The sequence below is a fragment of the Perognathus longimembris genome, chromosome 8, assembly GCF_023159225.1.
Source record: "Perognathus longimembris pacificus isolate PPM17 chromosome 8, ASM2315922v1, whole genome shotgun sequence".
Taxonomy (NCBI): domain Eukaryota; kingdom Metazoa; phylum Chordata; class Mammalia; order Rodentia; family Heteromyidae; genus Perognathus; species Perognathus longimembris.
Genome location: NC_063168.1, coordinates 53,837,805 through 53,858,695, shown reverse-complemented (window position 1 = coordinate 53,858,695; position 20,891 = coordinate 53,837,805). Strand labels below are relative to the sequence as shown.

At 35.1% G+C, this 20,891-nt stretch overlaps 1 protein-coding gene and 1 non-coding gene across 3 annotated transcripts in view; one reads left to right on the top strand and one right to left on the bottom strand.

Moving 5' to 3' along the window:
- Strn (striatin) overlaps window positions 1–20,891 on the bottom strand; it is a 94,218-nt gene that overhangs the window by 35,392 nt on the left and 37,935 nt on the right. For both annotated transcript variants that reach the window (XM_048353132.1, XM_048353133.1), the window contains exons 3-6: window positions 18,856–18,929; window positions 10,317–10,395; window positions 5,610–5,777; window positions 3,061–3,193 (exon numbers count right to left, since the gene is read on the bottom strand). In XM_048353132.1, the coding sequence (XP_048209089.1) occupies window positions 3,061–3,193; window positions 5,610–5,777; window positions 10,317–10,395; window positions 18,856–18,929 (454 nt within the window). The remainder of the gene's footprint in view (window positions 1–3,060; window positions 3,194–5,609; window positions 5,778–10,316; window positions 10,396–18,855; window positions 18,930–20,891) is intronic.
- On the top strand, window positions 8,102–8,208 carry LOC125356979. Its single transcript, XR_007212012.1, has one exon. It is a non-coding gene; the product is annotated as a U6 spliceosomal RNA (small nuclear RNA).

Genomic DNA, 20,891 nt, shown 5'->3' with positions numbered 1-20,891 from the left:
AAAGGGCAGGGAAAATCTAGTAGTAGTACCTAAAATCTCAAATTTGACATCTCCATATATTTTTAACATATGTTATTACTAAATATGACACTAAGTTACAAAGGAAATTGTCAGGAAAAATAGCTGGTTCTAGGAAACTTTATATAAAATGAGATAAACACCAACTGTTTCACTGTCATTGCAGAACCCTACCTATCAAGTATTCATTGAAGAAACATATCATAAGTCCTATGTTTTTAATGTGTAGGCAGAAAAGAAAAACAAAAATGTGATGGACAAAGAAGTATAGAATCAGTAAATGAGATGGGATAATAAGCATATGTTATTTTTCTTTCTTTCAAATAAGGCTCAACTCCATTCCCACATTCACGGAGATTATGTATCAACTTTAAAAAAAATCATTGAAAATTAAGACAAAAATAAGTACAGGTTATAGCCTAATTATGTTAGATGTGCCATCTTTACTTGTTGTATGATAATAGAACACTTAACAGAAGATACAACACTTATGGATTTGATTATTTAAAAAAAAACACCTAAATGACTATGAATTAGAAAAATCAAGTGGTTAGAAATATAAACTATTCTTAGAAATTTCCAGTAAAAGCATTCAAAATCATTTCAATACGCTTAATATGAATTGATATCATCAGTAAAGAAAGTTGTATCATCATAATTAGTGTTATTTACAAAGAATTTTGTTGGGAAAACAGTATCTCAATGCAATCATCCCATAGAAACTTTAAGGACTACAATTTTCAGGTGACTACTAGGAAAGATGAAAAAGTACTCTGGACATTTAGGCCTTTTTTTTTTCTTTTTGCTACTGTAAATTAAGACATTTGCTACTACTATTTGTTTGGATCAGAAAAGTTTTGAGTTGAGTGCTTAAAGTTCACATAATAACCATGGCAGAGCTGTTATCAGTGGGCTATTACTAACTACTGGCCTTGGAAACAATTTGGCAGTAATAATTTAAGAGTCTTTGATGGAGCCTGGGAAGAAGAGAACATAAGAAAACAGAAATTACACTTAGAAACTACTATGTATGCCAGGCTAGGTGGCCCACACGTATAATCTTAGCAGCTCAGAGTTTGATGGTCCAAAGTAAGCCTGGGCAAGAAAATCCATGACATTGTTATCTCCAATTAGTTACCAAGACAAAAACAAAAATATTTAGTATGTATTTCCCGTATTAACCTAAGAAATGAAACAAGCCAGGTATAGTAAGACAAACAGTTTTATTCATATCAATCAGATATGTATCTTTAAATATGTCTTTAAATAGGCTACTGCCTAAAAGTACTAACACATTGCTCAATCCTAAAAGACAACTGAAAAGAGTGTCATTATCTTTTCAAAGAGGACTGAAGTGACCAAATAAAATTAAAAAACTATCATGAAAGTAAAGTGCTTATCATTGTTTCTGACACACAGGATGTTGAGGACAGGAACCATCAGGAAAAGGGAACAGAGCATTCTGTGGGGGTCACTATTCATCATTTCTATCTCTGGAAATGAGATGAAGGCTGGCTACCCTCGGGCATATATGCCCCTGCTCTCAATGTCTGAGGAATTAGAAGGCAAGGACAGTGTTTCCTCTGTAGCAGGCACCAGGTCTACTACTGGAAGACAGTTCTTTGTCCATAGTGTTTTTGTGTGTATCACGAAATCTTCTGGGAATAACATTTATTTATTATAATCCTCATTTTACAAGGTATAAAAACTAAGCTTGAAGCATTAGGAAGCAAAATTAGTGGCAGATGCAAACCTTCTAACCCTATGTATAGTCTGCTTCATATTACTTTACCTTTTCCTTTCCAATTCTCAAATAAATATGAAAGAAAATAATATAAACATTTCCTAAACAAAGCAGAGCCTATCCTTGCTTCTTACTTAAAAAAAAAAAAAAAAAAGGGCTGGGGATATGGCCTAGTGGCAAGAGTGCCTGCCTCATATACATGAGGCCCTGGGTTCGATTCCCCAGCACCACATATACAGAAAATGGCCAGAAGTGGCGCTGTGGCTCAAGTGGTGGAGTGCTAGCCTTGAGCAAAAAGAAGCCAGGGACAGTGCTCAGGCCCTGAGTCCAAGGCCCAGGACTGGCAAAAAAAAAAAAAAAAAAAAAAGGAAGAGAGCCAGACACTGGTGGCTCACACCTATAATCTTAGCTACTCAGGAGGTAGAGATCTGAGGATCACAGTTCAAAGCCAACCCAGGCAGGAAAGCCTGTGAGCTTGTGAGACTCTTATCTCCAATCAATCCAGAAAACCAGAGTAGTGCTGTGTCTCAAAGTAGTAGAGTGAAAAAGCTCAGGGACAGCACCCAGGCCCCGAGTTCAAAAACAAAGAAACAAAAAAACAGAAGAGGAAAAAAATAGAAAGACACAAGAGTTATGAAGGGGAAGTGGTGCTGTGCTCCAAGTGGTAGAGCACTAGACTTGAGCTCAAGAGCTCAGGGACAGCGCCCAGGTCCAGAGTCCAAGCCCCACAAACCAGCAAAAAAAAGTTATGAAAGGAAGAGAAAAGAAGGAACAAAAAGCAACTCAGAGACATTTCTTACTCCATGACTTTCCCTGTCATGAGAAAAATCAATAAACTTATAATGATCTGAACAAAAAGAAAACAATTTTGGAAAAATTTAATGAAGACTTATGAATCTATGGAACTTGTATTCCAAAGCAACTTTATATACGAGAGAAAAACAGTGCAAATCTGAGCTGATGCTAGTTGCTGTAGGCACAACCATGTGTCTGTCAGTTCTACTATCTTATCACAATCAATGAAAGTGCATTGTTATAAGATATAACATTTATTACATTCACTAGAGCTACTGAAATGCTAGCATGATTAATGAATTAATAAAATGTCAAAGTGCAGTATTTTATGAGAAAGGTGAAATGTTAAATATTCTTGAATTTGAAATCAATGCTAAAAACACTTCCCCATTCCCTCAAATTCATGAAAAAAAAAGTTAAGGTTTTAGATGAAGAACATGGATTTTTAAAGTATGCAATTTAAACTCTAAAGACATTTATATCATCTGGGTTATCAAACTCACCGTTGAAGTATCAATGACACTTTTATCTCTTCCCTCATCATCATCTTCATCTTCATCACTGAAATCTGCAGCTGCATTTTCAAGGAATTTGAAATTATCCAGCACAGAGGCAGAATCTGTTAACTCGGATTTTCTGGTTTAAAACACATACATCCTTACTCAGTCAATCTCTTAATTTCCAAATGTTGTTTATATTATAATAAAAGTTTATAATATGACCCATATTAATCCTCACCTATTAGAATTCTTTGGATTAATTGAAAAGCAAGACAAGAAAAACTACTATTTTAATGACACTTTATAATCATAACTATTTAGAATCGCACCTATTTAGACTACTAATAATCTAATATAAAGAACTCTACCTCCAGATTCAGTAATGATCTGATCCTATAACAAACTTCAATGTAAACACTTTAAAGAAGTACTTTTTTTCACTATCTCTGCGTTCATTTTTTTTTGCAAAACTTCAACACTTCCAAAACTACAAAGACACCTAGTAAATATGTCATTTTTCTCAATCTTATACTTGTTAAATGGCTAAAGAAGTGAAAATAGCAAATACATAAAGCTATTAAAAACACATTTTTCAAATTACACTGCAATGCATATATAGGATTATGTTTAACAAACCATCTTTTCTTAAAAGAAATGATTGGATTTTTCAAATATAAGGCCTGACTATAATTGCCTCAAAATAACCTTAGTAAATCCTAATGGCCAGAACAGAATGATTTCTCTCTAGTTCATTAGGACACCATTTAGTTAAAGACAATTTCTGGAGAGAGAGAGAGAGAGAGAGAGAGAGAGAGAGAGAGACAGAGAGACAGAGAGAGAGAGAGAGAGAGAGACAGAGAGAGAGACAGAGACAGAGTCTCACAATTATGGGTAGAACTTTTAGAACAGACAAATCTTAAAATTTCAAATTTGCTGAGAACTATTGTTCTGTTCTTTCATCTGTTCCTTATCCTCCACCATTCTTCATCCCTATAAAAAATCTAGCAAATTCAGAATAATATTCCTGTCAGTTTCAAAAGAAAGGTCAAGCCAGGTGCCAGTGGCTCATGCCTATAATCCTAGCTACTCAGAAGGCTGACATTTGAGGATTGAGGTTCAAAGCCAGCCCAGACAAGAAAGCCTGTGAGACTTTGATCTCTAATTAACCATCAAAAAGCCAGAATTGGAATTGTGGCTCAAGCAGTAGAGTGCTAGCCTTGAGCACAAAAACCAAGAACAGTGCCCCAAGACTAGTACAAGAAAGAAAAACTAAAACAAACAAAAAAAGACAGGTCAATGCCACAACACACAATGAAGCAGTGTTTTCTGAAAAATAATTACTGCATTATAGTTCTTTAAAATATCTATATTAAGCTGGATGCTGGTGGATCAAGTCTGTAGTCCTAGATACTCAAGGGGCTAAAATCTGAGATGTGAGCAGGAAAATTCAGGAGATTCTTATCTCAAATTATGCGCCCCTCCCTCCCCTAAAAAAAGCTGGAACTGGAATTGTGGCATAGTGATAGAGCACTAGCTTGAGAAAAAGAGCTCAGAGACAGAACCCAGGACCTCAGTTCAAGCTCCAGGACAGCACAAAGGTAATAATAAATACATTTTAAAATATATCTATATTATCTAAATTAACCCATCAGAAGACAAAAATGCAAGCACAAATACTTGGTATATGACCATAGCAGAATAATCTATATTTTGCATTACAAATACAAGTTAATACATTCTTAATTATTCTATTTTTATGAAGGTTCCAATGACACTTGCTTATGAAATTCTTACTTTGAATCTTTATCTAATCATATAGTTTTAATTTATGTTCCAAATAATAGGAACCATAGTTTCACTAGATAATTTCCAATTTTGTTAAAAACACTTTTTCCAGCCTTAAAATGGTTCAAAACAAAGCAATATCATCTTTAGACATCACAGAATCATTGACTTTTTATTAAATTACTGATTTGAATCATGCAATTTTTTTCTGGTATAAAAGACTTTTTTTTTACTCTTCTGTTAATATGCATTTAAGTAGATTATTTATAGTTGTATAATATATAGTAAAAGAAAAATAAAATATTTCAAACAGCTAATTCAATTTTCATCTTTAATCTATCAATGAAAATATGTACCTAAAATAGATACTATGTATCAAATTTAGGTGAGTTATATAATTTTTATATAAATAAGAATAGTCAAAAAGTTTTATTTCTTAAAATTTTGAAATTTTACTGTTATGATTTCTGGTTCACTAATAATAAATTTCATTCCAACAGATTTGTACTGAATTTCATTAAGTAAAATCTTTGAGATTCTAACAGCATGTAGCTTCAAGATATTAAAATTTGTATTGAATAAAATCCTAAGATTCCAAACATTCTCTACTTTAAGTAGTCATAAGCAATGACTTGATGTAATATAACTTAAAATTATACCTAATTGACTACATCTATTTCTAAGTCACTATCTTGAAGTATAACATCACTCAAACCAAAATTATTTAACAGGAACTAAAATTATGGCTTCTCAGACAAATTACTTACCCAATCATTGCTGTCTCTTTACCTTCAGCTTCTGTGCCATTTATAACTGAGTCCTGATTTTTGTCATCTTCTCTATCAGTGACATCACTTGAAAAGCCCAACAAAGCTCGCACTCGTTTAGATTTCACATCTAGAATAGTATCTGTGTATCCCACCTCCTGGAGATACCTGTGTGAAGAAGATCCTTACAAATCAGTCACACAGTTATCACTATTCTAAAATTCAATATATAAACAAAAGTTTTTCTTCAAATTCAATGCCTACATAAGACTCAACAGTACAGTACTATGCTAGTAGGATTTGTTAATAACTTCCAGCTGCAGATGGAGCTGTCTCTTGCAGTACCAGCCTCTACAGTCACTGAGAAAAATCAAAGAACTATACAATACACCATTCATTACATTTATCCTAAGAAGAAAGTATTCTTTAATATATTTCATGGCACATTCTTTTCTTCAGGCAGGATGGAGGCAATCTCACCCCCAACCTCTAGAAAATTTCTATTTTATAATAATAATTCTAGTAACTTTTTATATTTCTTATGCAAAAAGTTAAGGATAGTTTGAGATCTCAAAAAATGTCTCTATTATATATGGCTTCCTCTATAATGTAAAAGAAAACTACAAATTTCCCAACAGTTGCCTCATAAGAGAAACCGTCTATCCTGTGGCAACTTTAAAATAAAAATGGGTCACAATTAAACTGTAAGATGTAAGATGTGTGCACACGTGTGAGTTTGTGTCAGGAAGGTAACAGCACAGACAAATGAGCACAGGCTTTGTATTAAGAATTACCTGTAGTTCATAAGACTATTTCTGCCACCTACTTGCTGCATAGCTTAATTCTCCTAAATGTCAGTTTTCTTTCCCTGCAAAGATGTAAAGATACCTCTAATACTGTCCTTGGAATACAGAAAGCACTCAATATCTATCAACACCAAAAAAGACCAAGATGGAATGAGGAAAATTGAGAGGATAGGTGGGGTTAGGAGACATGGGAGGATTATGAAAGAGGTGACACTGATCAAGAGGCACTGAACTCATAAATCAACGTGTTGAGTTAAATCCCCTTTGTACAACTAGCTAGGGATAATGTAACTTTTTAAATCTGTAAACATGCAATGAATATTTTATCTATAAAACCTAGTTGTGGCTTTTGCCACATCGCAATCACTGCTGGAAACACACATCACAGAGATTAGGATCATGTAATTTTTTTTTTTTTTGCCAGTCCTGGGGCTTAGACTCAGGGCCTGAGCACTGTCCCTGGCTTCTTCTTGCTCAAGGCTAGCACTCTACCACTTGAGCCACAGCGCCACTTCTGGCCATTTTCTGTATATGTGGTGCTGGGGAATCGAACCCAGGGCCTCATGTATAAGAGGCAAGCACTCTTGCCACTATGCCATATCCCCAGCCCCAGGATCATGTAATTTGAAAGCTCAATCTAATGATGGAAATCATAAAGATTCATGTGCATTCAATAATTCGATACCTGTCACCATTGTTTCTTATCTTTCTGATGTTCTATTTTTCTTTAAGAGTACATAAAACTCTCAGCTATAAAATTGAATTTGTCCTTGTATTTCACCATATATTACTATTGCATTTCAATCATTGTACTTTATATTTTGGGTTTTTTTTTAATTTTTTATTTTTTGCCAGTCCTTGAACTCAGGTCCTGGGCAGTCTTTGAGCTCTTTTTTGCTAGCAAGGCTAGGACTCTACCACTTGAGCCACAGTACCACTTTCAGCTTTTTCTGTGTATGTGGTACCAAGGAATCGAACCCAAGGCTTCATGAATGCTAGGCAAGCACTCTACCACTAGGCCAAACTCCTGACCCAGTACTTTAGATTTTAAAACCAAGACTTCTTCACTTAATATTTAATACACACTTGGATATTTTTCTTTGTCTTGACTTTCAATTGTCTGTAAACAACAATACTCTCTCTTAAAGCTCACTATTATCCTGTGTAATATAACAAAAGTGCCTTAAATGCTGAGTAAACTATGTAAATTAAACAGTAAGTTTACGTAAAAAAATGTTGAGAGTCCACATAAAATGTAAAAACAATAAATAATTGAGAAGAACATCTTGAAACTGATTTTTTAAAAAAACCTGACCCTTGGATTCACTGTTAAAAATCACCAAAAGCTGCAGAAGGTGGATCATAATAGAGATAAATGCTATTAACAAACATGATATGAAAATGTTAAACACTGACTTATACATAGGCAGGGAGTCTACTTGATGAGAGAAGTAATGGTTGAGAAGTGTTTTGTTTGTTTTATTTAGCCAAGATGCTCATTTTTAAGTCCCATCCAATATCTATATAAAAGTCTGATTTAAAATTATGTTTCTAACTTTCCTAAACTTAATGAGTTATTCTTATATACTTGTTTTTCTATTTTTTAATTTGTTGTCCTGGACCTGGAACTGGAATTTAAAGCTTAGGCACTGTCCCTCAACTTTTATGCTGAAGACTAGTGCTCTAGTGCTCACTTCGGCAGCACATATACTAAAATTGGAACGATACAGAGAAGATTAGCATGGCCCCTGCGCAAGGATGACACGCAAATTTGTTAAGCGTTCCATATTTTTATGAACTCCATGTTATGGAAACGACTGTTATATCACTGTTGTAATTACTTTCAACATGCGATGTGAAACTGTAGCTTCTATTATTGATGATCCTCTTGTATGCCCTTCCTGTGGTCGTACCTTCACTATCTCTGAATCCTATCTGAGTACATTGGAAACCGTGTATACAGGTATTAGAACTAGGAAACTGAAAGGCGAGAGACACAGGGTAAAAAAGACAAACGATTACAAAAGCAATACTTGCAAAACTGTTTAGTGTAAATCTAATGAACAACTCATGGGGGGAAAGGAAAAGAGGGAGGATAGAGGGGGGAATGAGGGAGGAGGTAACAAACAGTAAAAGAAATGTATCCAATGCCTAAAGTATGAAACTGTAACCGCTCTGTATATCAGTTTGACAATAAAAAAAATATTTTAAAAAGGAAAAAAAAAAAAAAGACTAGTGCTCTATCACTTGAGCTAAGCTCTACTTCCAGTTTTCTGGTGACTAATTGGAGATAAGTCTCATGGACTTTCCTGCCCAGGCTGGATTTGAACCTAGATCCTCAGATCTCAGCCTCTTGAGTTAGAGCTAGGATTTCAGGTATGAGCGAATGGTGCTCGGTTTTTCTATTTTTAGCAATATTTGATATGTTATGTACCTCGCTTGGGCAATATAACCACCAGTACAAATACTTGTTTCAAAACTGCTTTTGCTAAAGCTGTTTTTACTAAACAATTACTTCATCACTGACTGATAAAATGTCCTCTTTTCTTTGAGAAATAGATTATGTATCGTTTTCAATTTTTAAATTATCTGTTAAATATCTCATTATGAAACTACTCGTTTTTTAAAAAAAGAAAGAAATCAGCATTTAAAGTATGCTTACCTACTTAAAACAAGAAAATGCATCAGGCTTGGTGAAATATACTACCTATATAATGACATCTACTTGGAAGGCTGAGATAGAAGGATCACAAGTTTGGGAGCAGCCTCGGCAACTAACTTAATGAGATGCTTGTATCAAAATAAAAAATAAATAAAAAGGAGTGTTGGCTGTAGCCTCGTTTGCCTAACATGTGCAAGACCTTGGTATTCAACCCTCATTATTAGTAAAGAAGGTTTTTTAAAAAATGCATGTAACTCATATTAAGATCAAAATGAATGCTAGTGAAAATCCACCTAATTGTTATTATTCACTTTTTATTCAACTTTGTCTAGATAAAAAAAACAGGTAGGAAGAGGTATTATGCTTTCTTATTATGGTCAATGGAATATTTGACAATCATTCACTTTGAAACTACTCATAAGCAAATTAAGAAGTCCAAAACATGCAGATTTCATTTTACCTTGACATAAGTTTGAATTCTAGTTACAAAAACAGTATCCAAAGACCAGGCTCTACTGACTAGTAGGTCTATTCCATCATTTGACATAAGAACTGCAACAGAGCTTTGTTTCCTCTGTCAGATAATACATTTTATAGGAGAAAACATATATGAGGCAATATTGGGAAAACTTGGAGAATTCAAGTTCTTCAATTAATTTAAAACAAAAACCTTTAAAAATTACTGATTAATAATGTTGTTTGCAAAATTACTTACTGAAAACAGCCATTGGACTTATATGAAAGTATATGCATATTCTTGAAGAGTTGATGTAAAAAGAAGAATAACTTTAAGGATATAAAATTCTTTTAATGGGAATGGGAAAGGGGAAGCACAGAAATAGTGGGACAAAGGGTGAACTCACACAGCCAGTGATACTCCTAGACACTATTTGAAAATGAACTATATAACTTGTGGGGGAGAGTGGTCCAGAGGGAAAACCAGGGAGAAAATGAGGGAAGAGGTGACACTGTTAAAAAAAGAAATGTACTCAATACCTGCCTTATATAACTGTAACCCCTCTGAACATTACCTTTACAATAAAAACTAAATAAATTCTTTTAATTACATAAATGCCACTAGAAGAAAAGTGTCTTAAATGAAAAAGAAATAATCCAGTTTAAACTTCTTTCCAGCCACAGTTTGAGAAAAGCTTATTCTATTGAGTTGAAAATATGACAGTACCATGAAAATAGTTTTCTACCATCTACTCTTTGTAAGTATAACCTTGGGATACTTACTGTCTGAGTAGTTGTCGTCCTTGTTTCCACATTAACTGACTGTTTGGTTGTGGCTGCAATTCTGTTTCATTACCTTCATCTGGAAAACATTAAGTCATAATAAAGCTAACTTGTTTTACATATTTAAAGGCATCTAAATTCATAAAAATGTCCAATAATCATTAATGAGGCTAAGAACATATTAAAATGGTGGAGTACTAATGGTTCACGCCTATAATCCTAGCTCCTCAGGAGACTGACACTGAAGATCAAGCAGAAAATCCGTAAGACTTTTATCTCCAAATAACCACCAAAAGGCCAGAAGGAGCTGTGGCTCCAAGTGGTAGACTGCTAGTCTTGAGCACCCCAGCCCTAAGTTCAACTCCAGAACACACATTAAAAAATGTGTGTGTGTGTGTGTGTGTGTGTGCAACATTGTAAGAAGCAGATTTTAGGACAATGTTTAAATTGTTTTAAATTCAAATTTCTATAATCAAACTAACAAATATATACATTACTTATCACCTAAGTGATTTCCCATTAAACTAATGGTTCAACATCTCTGTCCATAAAAGAAATACAAATCAAAACTACACTGAGATTTCACGTCACCCGTTAGAATGGCCATTATCAAGAAAACAAGTAATAACAGACGCTGGTGGGGCTATGGCCAAATGGGAAAGCTACTACACTATTGGTGGGAATGTAAACTTGTTCAACCACTCTGGAAAGCAGTATGGATGTTCCTCAAAAGGCTAAACACAGAGAGCTCCCCTTTGACCCAGCAATTCCACTACTGGGCATTTACCCAAATGACCACAAACAAGGCCACACGAAAGCTACCACCACAACTATGTTCACCTCAGCATTATTTGCCACAGCCAAGACATGGAATCAACCCAGATGCCCCCTCAGTGGACGAATGGATCAAGAAAAGGTGGTATATATACAGAATGGAATTCTATGCTTCCATCAGAAAGAATGACATTGCCCCACTGGTAAGGAAATGGGAAGACTTGAAAAAAATCCTATTAAGTGAAGTAAAGTAAGCCAGACCCAAAGAAACATAGGCTCCATGGTTTCCCTCATTTGTAATAATTAGTATACACCTAAAACAGTCCTAGCAGGTCAAAATAACTCAGTAATTATGTACATATGACTACACAAAATCATGTTCATCAGAATGAACTCCATGATATGGAAACAAGAGGGTTTGGGGTTTTTTTCTTTTTTTTTCTCCTGTATTACTCACAGTTATTTCTTTTGTCGTGTGTGTGTGTGTGTGTGTGTGTGTGTGTGTGTGTGTGTGTGTTCTCTCTCCTCTGGTTTATTCCCTGTGGTCACTGTTTCTGATTTTAGTCCTCTTTATCTTGTATATAAGTTTATATAGTTTGGGGTAGGGGAGGGGAACCATAGAAACGGTGGGACAAAAGGTGAACCAATGTAAGATCGATACTCACTAGACACTATGCTGGAAATGAACCTTACAACTTGGCGGGGGGATGGAGTCAGGGGAAGGGAAAACAGGAGGAAACAAGGGAGGGAGTAACACTGTTCAAAAAGATATGTACTCATTACCTGACTTATATAACTGTAATCCCTTTGTAAATCACTTTTACAATAAAAAAATTTTAAACTCTAACATAAATATATGAATTAAATACATAAATCAATTATCATCTAAGTCATTTCCCTTTAAACTAGTGGAACTAAAATAAGAAATTTCCCTATTATTTTTAGTTAACCTGAGAATTTTCCTGCAGGAAAAAAGACTGATCAAATAAAGTCACACAGTGAGAGTCAAATAAAAGTACTGTGAAATACTACTCAGAACACTAATAAAACTTGGGAATGGTAGTTAGGGGGGAAAAAAAGTTTAGTTAAAAAAAACCCAGATATTTAAGAAAATTTTGGGGCTGTGGATATGGCCTAGTGGCAAAAGTGCTTGCCTCGTATACATCAAGCCCTGGGTTCAATTCCCCAGCACCACATATACAGAAAACAGCCAGAAGTGGCACTGTGGCTCAAGTGGCAGAGTGCTAGCCTTGAGCAAAAAGGAGCCAGGGACAGTGCTCAGGCCCTGAGTCCAAGCCCTAGGACTGGCAACAAAAACAAACAAAAAGAAACTCAGGGCCCATGCCCAGGCCTGAAATGGAGGTGTGGCTCAAGTGATAGAGTCCCAGCTGTGAGCAAAAAAGACAAGTGAGAGCTTGAGACTCTGAGCTCAAGCCCCAGTAAAGGCAAAAGAAAAAAAGAACATTTCGAGTACTCTTCCAGTGACATTATGTTTTGTTTTCTATTTGTTGGTGGTACTGAGGATCAGTACCTTCCACATGCTAGGTAAGTGTTTTATTACTCACTATACTTCTAGTATTTAATGATATTCTTTGAAATAAAAATCCTTATATCGGGCTGGGAACATGGCCTAGTGGCAAGAGTGCTTGACTTGTATACATGAATCCCTGGGTTCGATTCCCCAGCACCACATATATAGAAAACAGCCAGAAGTGGCGCTGTGGCTCAAGTGGCAGAGTACTAGCCTTGAGCAAAAAAGAAGCCAGGGACAGTGCTCAGGTCCTGAGTCCAAGGCCCAGGACTGGCAAAAAAATAAAAATTAAAAAAAAATCCTTACATCTTTAAAATAAAATTCATTATTAGGAAAAAGCTGAAGTCTTCCAAAAAGAAAATAGAAAGTTTGAAGAACTTCCAAACTGTACTATGGCTCAACCTTAACAATGTGGAACAATTACACTTTTAATCAGTCCTTGGTCACAATACGACAAACTGTTGATCTTTATAGATCCTTATACAAGTAGAGATATAAGTAGTGATATATGAAATGAATCATTTACTGTGTGCTTACTATGTTCCTAACAACATGCTAAAAATGTATGCGGAATCTAGGTGCCAGTGACATACATTTGTAATCCTACCTATTCAAGATGCTAAGAATGGAAGAACTGTTGTTAGAGGCCACTCTGGGCAGAAGAGTTCACAAGACCCTATTCAAAAATAATCAGCAAAACATAAATGGAATGTGGTTCAAGTGGTACAGCACCAGCACATTGAGTTCAAGCCCAATACTGGCCAAACCCCACCCCCTCATATGTTTGTGTGTGTGTGTGTATGTGTTTATGAATATCCTATTGCACATATACAAGTGCACATAAAATCTCTTTAATCCTCAGCACCTCCAAAGGTAAGTATTTAATCTCTATTTTAAAAAGGAGAAAGCAGAGTTTTAGAAAGTAATTTTGAGGCTTCCTAGAAATATAATTCTAAGTGGTAAAATCCTTTCTGCTTCATTCTTGAGCCAACATTTTCCTCCACATGCCAGCATTACAATGATGGGGGGGGGGAAAGAAATATGTGATTGGGGCTAGGGATATGGCCTAGTGGCAAGAGTGCCTGCCTCATATACATGAGGCCCTGGGTTCGATTCCCCAGCACCACATATACAGAAAATGGCCAGAAGTGGCGCTGTGACTCAAGTGGCAGAGTGCTAGCCTTGAGCAAAAAGAAGCCAGGGACAGTGCTCAGGCCCTGAGTCCAAGCCCCAGGACTGGCCAAAAAAAAAAGAAAGAAATATGTGATTAAAGTAAGAATTAGGGGCTGGGGATATGGCCTAGTGGCAAGAGTGCTTGCCTCGTATACATGAGGTCCTGGGTTCAATTCCCCAGCACCACATATATGGAAAATGGCCAGAAGTGGCGCTGTGGCTCAAGTGGCAGAGTGTTAGCCTTGAGCAAAGAAAAGCCAGGAACAGTGCGCAGGCCCTGAGTCCAAGGCCCAGGACTGGCAAAAAAAAAAAAAAAAAGAATTAGGTCTTGTCCACTTATTTTTCTCCTGAAATAAGTTGGTCAAATTCTGTTACATACCAAAGATATATCAGTAGACTGGATATGAGAGTAAAGGAAATAAAATGAGACAAATTAAATTAACTGCAAAAGAAAGTATTTTTATATAGCTTCTACTTTCTTTTTGGGGGAGAGAATGAGAGGTGAGGGTGGGCAATGTACCAGAGTTTGAACTCAGGACTTTGAGTTTACTGTGCTTGCTTTCTCAGCAGGCATTTTATCACTTAAGCCATTCCTCCACCTCAGCTTTTTGCTGATTATCTTGGCAATGTAGTCTTAGGAACTTGTGTTTTTGTTTTTTTGGCTTAGGCTGGCTTTGAGTTGTAATCCTCCAGATCTCAGCCTACTGGGCAGTTAGGAAAACATATGTGAACCCTGAGTGCCTGGCTATTCTAGGATAATTTCTTTAAAAAAAAAAAAAGACAAAAACAATGTCCCAATGCTAAGAAAGAAATAATACATCTGGTATGATAGCTGATCCTGCCTACTTGATCTGGATTGAGAAGTATCAATGAGATTAGTAAAGCATACTTCTGGATATGTCTAAGAACATCTCCAGGGAGGATTAATTAAAAGGGGGAAGACCCACCTAAAATACCAGCACTACCCCACAGGGTAGGGGCCAAGATGGAATAAAAGGGGAAAGGGGAGATAGCCCTCTAGTGCAAGCATCTTTCTATCCTTCCTCTTTCCACCTTCCTATGCTTCCTGGCTGCCACAAAGTGAAGAGCTCCACTCAATTATGCCTTCTCTTCCTCTCCACTGGCTTATGGGGCCAAATGACTATAAATCTTATTTCCCTTAAGTAGTTTTGCTCAGGTATTCTGTCATAGCAATGAAAAAACAAACAACATATTTCCACTAAGCCACAATAATTCAGAACTGTGTTAAGACAAAATATGTTCCATTATATCTCCTCAGTCAATTGAGCAAATCTGTACTTGCCAAGCAAGAATATTTATACTAGCATTTCAAGACTTTCAAATTTCCAGATATGGAAATAAATTGTAAGATCATTTAATCTCCCATAATAATAAGTCTAAATCCTTTCAGTGCTGTGTTCAGATACAATCAACTGCCACTATCTGTGTTAGAATCTAGTGATGTTACAAAAATACGGTACAGTAATAGAATATAACTCAACAAGAACAAGGAATGAACTACATACCAACAAAAATGGATCTCAAACGTATTATGTGAGGTGAGATAAGCCATAGGGAAAATCTATCTTCTATAATTTACATGACATATAACTATATAACTATACCTTTTCCAGGTATAGGTATATAACTATACCATAAATATGGAAAATAGTTTAGTAGTTGTCAATAAATTAAAGTTTGGAAAAGAAGGGGTTGCCAACCAGAAGAGTGGTTATGACTACTCAAAATGGTCAATTTTACTGAGTGCAGACCATTCCTTAATAAAGAACAAATTAAAATCAAATTGCTCTGCTAATTCCCTATCTAGGACAAGCTCATGGTTTTTTCAATGATTACTTAGTGGTGATCAACTATCAGATTCCTTCTTACCTTATCAAGTTCAAAGGTAATACTACATAGAAGTGAGCATTTTAAAGTATGTAATAGCTTAATTTTTCTAATTTCTTCAGTTGTTAAAAGTATCTGCTTGCCAGGTATAGTCAAGATGGATCAGTAGGAACTAACTTCCTTCTCTTACCTTAAATAAATATAAAATAAAATAGATAAAACAGTGGTTCAAAACACTGTGTATTTCAATGATCGCTGAGAGGAGGAAAGTAAAATGACTAACTTTATGACTATTCCAGCTACTGCCTTAGTGGGGGTTCTATATCATAGCACCAGAGAGAAGGGGGACCAAAAACAATATCTGAAGAAACAATGGCTACAAAGTTCCAAATGTCATAAAACTACAAACCCATAGATTCAAGAAACTCAGCAAACTGCAAATCTAAAAATCATTGTAGAGAGAAGCAAGTACACTAAGACACATCAAAATAAAACTGTTTAAAACTAATGATGAGAAATTCCTATTTCACGGAGAACAAAGATAAAGGCAGAGGCAGATATGTCATAGAAACAATGTCAGAAAGGAAAAGAAAGTTCAGAAGTACAAAAGCTGAAAGAATTCATTGCCAGCATCTCATATGCAAGATATGCTCAGGCTCTAGCCATATTCAGTTGGTTGCCTAAGAAATAAATCTAAAGCTGAACTCATGATTTTTAAACTAATTTTTGTCTCATTTAAGCTCCTTTCACCTCCTACATCTAGTCAAGACCAAGTTCCTGCAGATTTACTTCTTAAATATTTCCTGAACATACTCATAAGTCTCCAATTCACTTGTTGCTACCCTTGTCAAGGTAATCTTACTCATTTATCCAAGTGGCTGAAACAGTTCTCTAACCAGTCACCCCACCTTCAGTACTACTCTTCTCTAATCTACCTTGTGCATTGGTGTCATAGTAAGAGCAAATCTGGTCACAATCTCCTAATGGAGATACTTGTAATGCCTTCTCACTCTTAGCAAAGCATCATCTCCTTAGCATAGTTTTCAAGGCCCTTGTAACATTTCGTTGTTGTTGTTATGGGGAAATTCTAGTTTCACAGAAACACTCCTACTTTTCCTCTCACTACTACCCAGTCACTCCATTTCCCAAAGGTCCCACACTTGGTTCTAATTAAAAACTTTGTAGCTGTCTTCTGCCTGCTCTGTTTGCTTCATTCAAACCAATAGTCTAGGGGCTGGGAATATGGCCTAGTGGTAGAGTGCTTGCCTCTTATACATGAAGCCCTGGGTTCGATTCCTCAGCACCACGTATATAGAAAAAAGCCGGAAGTGGAGCTGTGGCTCAAGAGGTAGAGTACTAGCCTTGAGCAAAAAGAAGCCAGGAACAGTGCTCAGGCCCTGAGTCCATGCCCCAGGACTGGCAACAAAAACAAAACAAAACAAAACAAACAAACAAAAAACCCAATAGTCTACTTGCCCTCACTAATTCCTTCAGAGGCCAAAGTTAAACATCACTTCCTCCAATTAGCATTCTCTGGCCACTCACTTATACTAGATTTGGTTCTCTAATATTATCTTTAATAATATCTATTATTTCCTCATTACAAATTTCATATTTTATTATAATCATTTCTTTAACTGTCTATAGTGTCCATAAAAATTCAACAGAGCATTGTCTTATTCACTTGATTTCATGTTGGGTCTAGTAAGCAGTAATATGTTATTTAATATCAAATAATAAGTTAATAAAATAAAATAAATAATAAATTTGGAGTAATGGTAGAAAAAAGCGAGTAGAATACTAGGTACTGTAACTGTGTACTAAGAGAATTAATGTCTGAGTTAGTAATTAATTTCAAATGTCTCCTAAATTAGAGATCAAGAAATAGAGACACCTCAGAAAAAATGAAGTGATATCATAGAGATTTAAAGTGTCAGGGCAGAATCATATTTACATTTATTAATTTCAAAAATCTTATAAATAAGTTTATAAGCTTACTTATAATTTTTAAGTATATTGTATCAATGCCTTATGTTCATAAATAGCTGTCTAAAACTTATGGGGATATCAAATAAGGAAAATGAAATTTTCAAATCACATTTGAATTAAGACAATGCAGGAGTTTTTAATTAGAACCGTGTGTGTGTGTGTGTGTGTGTGTGTGTGTGTGTGTGTGTGTGTTTTATTTTTCTTTTTTTGGTGGTACTGGAGTCTAAACTCAGAGCCCTGTGCCAGGAGTACTCTAATATTTAAGCCACACTTCCAGTGCTTTTTGCTTCATTTGTTTTCCAGATAAGGTCTCATGTTTATGCTCAGGGAGGTCTAAACCATGTCCCTCCTATTTATGCTGCCTAGGTAATAAGGATGAGGTATACGCCACCATAATCAGCTTTTATTGGTTGAGATGAGGTCTCACAAACTTTTTTTCCTGTCTGGCCTCCAGATACAATCCTCCTGATCTCTGTCTTTTGAATAGGTAGAATTACTGGTATGAGATCAAGCCTAAATATTATTTAATACAGCCTTTAGCAAGGTAGATATTTCAATAAATAGTATAAATGATTGCTAATACTCTCAGATATTGGATTGAGGGATTTAATCAGAAACTATACCAAAAAAGCCACCCATCTGAAACATGGTGTTAATTAACTGTGGTACGATTGTTATCACTTTTCCCTACACCTACTAATGCCTGTAATCCTTAGTATCTAATTGTGTCCAAACACTATTTTGTATTTTTGGTGGTTGAGGATGATAGAAGAAAAAAAGAAAGTCTAAAACAATCTGAATTGAGGGATCAACTTTCCTGAAGCTTAGTCAATTCCACTGTACATTAAAAGGAAACTGGTTATCCCCAGTTTCTACTCTTTCTCAGGATTTTAATAACATGGTGTATTATGTACTACATTTTGAAAATCCCAATTACTGCTGGAAAAACTCATAAAGAAAAATTTATGTTGGCTTATGATACTCCAAAAAGGTTGACCCTTTCACTAAGTATAGAACATGAGCAGAAAACGAGTGGAATGGGAGGGAAAAGAAAGATAGTGGATAAAGATGTATGTGACACTAAATAATTAGTGCCAAATGATAAGTAGGTCAGAAAGAGTAACTCACATGCAAATAACCAGAAATTGTAAATATTGTTTCTACAAAATATTTGACATTTACTTTTTTTTTTAATCATTTAAGCTTCCTTTAAAATTAGCTTACCAGAATCATAGCTTGGAGGCTTCATATCTCCCTGATTCAATTCTGTCCCATATTTCAATTTGTGGTATTTGGCTCTAACAAAGAAATGAGAAAACATAAGCCATCTTAAAACATATTTAAGTGAACTTTAAGATAGGAGTAGCTATAAGCATGCAGTAGTACTGGCTAGACACTCCTAGAACTTTCAAAGGCTTATATTCTTCTGTGGTGCCCAAGTTAATACAAAAACATCTACCTTTATTGTTCCTATATCATCAAGACAAAAGCAATAACACTCTGAGCCACAAATCTTCTTTCTAGAATTACAAATGAACCATATAACATTCTAGCTTATATATTCAAATTTTCTTGATGAAAGTTGAATTTTATTCTTAAAGCAATAAGAAAAGTTTAGACTGTGAAATTAAGTTGGTAAGAATAATCTTTCACAAATTGAGGGAGTTTTTCCTTCAATGTAGTGGACTGAATGCAAGGCTACAAGTACAGGTACATGAGCTACCATTTAAGCCAGCCTCTCAGTTCTTTCATTTTGTTTTTGATATAGGGTTACCACTAACTTTGGCTTGGTCAGTCTTGAACTCAAGATCTCCCTGCCTCACACCTCCTGAGCAGCTTGGATTACATGTGTATAACACCATGCCTAGACTCAAAATTGAACTTTTCAGAAAAGAAAGGAGGCAAGAGAAAAAGAAACATGAGAAAAAAAAAAGAAAAGAAAAAAGAGAAAGAAGGAAGGGGAAAGGAGAAAAAAATAAAGAAAACAAAAGAAGAGAAAAGAAAAGAAAACCAGGAGGAAAGAAAGAGTCATCTTATAGTATTACATGCCCTGTGGGTAACTAATATCCATTGAGTATATTTACAAGTGAACCATCTCCAAGGTAGGAAAAACCTCAGCCTAAATCATCCACCTTGACTAAGATACTTAATTTTTTTCCTAGTCCAGGTATCTTTTCTTTTACTCAGGATCATCACTATAAATGGGCAGACTTTTTTTATGTGCTAGAACTGGGACTTGAACTCAGAGCGTTGTATTCCAGCTTAGCTTTTTCACTCAACAAGGCTAGGGCTCTACCACTTGAGAAAAAAATCAGTGAACTGAGTCAAAAGGGAGAGAATTTGTTATTATTTGGTTAGTTAATTACACATATCTATTTTTTACATTTTAATAAATATGTTTTGTAGAAAATAACATTTATCACCAAAATTTTCCAAGTCTACTTCAATATAATAATGTTAATGTTGATTATCCACAGTTAAGATTTATAGGTATTAAGTGGACTTACATATACCAGAAAGTAAAGATCCTTAATATAACTTGACATTCTCTAGCTTTCCAGAAATATGTTTCATCTACCATAAGACAAATTAACAATATACCCCTGGAAAACAAGAGTGACTAGAATATAACAATCCCAGGCACTGATCATACTAAAGGTTTTAAAGTCAAAGTAACAATAAAAATTTAAGAAATTTATTTACATTTTTACATAAAAGTAAAAATATTCCAAATATATAATACTGAATTTATAGTGCATTCTAGTGGTCTTAACAAAAACTGCAACAGAATTTGTTTTAAAAAGAAAAAGTATTCTATAAAATAAATTTGTAGCAAAAAATAATAAAGCCAATAAATTTCAACAAAATTGGGCCAACACAAAACATGTAATGTGTTTAGGACAAATTATGGTCCTTCAAATCAGGGTCACCCTTGTTAAAATGTGCTAGCAAATAATTACTAACAAAACTCTCTTTAATAACATTCCTTTTGAAGTGAATACACTAAAACATTCTCCATATTGCTTCCACTGATTTAATAGTTCTTTCTCTATCTTGCGTCCACTGTTTTAACACGAGTTCATTATTCTTTATCTGTCTCATTCTGACTACAAAATAAATAAGCAGATTAACAACTCCACATTGAATATAGCCAGACCTACCCCAACTGGTCCTTACTGGATAAAATACCATAAAAAATGACTAGCAATCACACAGATGAAAGGACCTCGTTCTAGTTTTATTTCAAAGCCTGCAAGTAA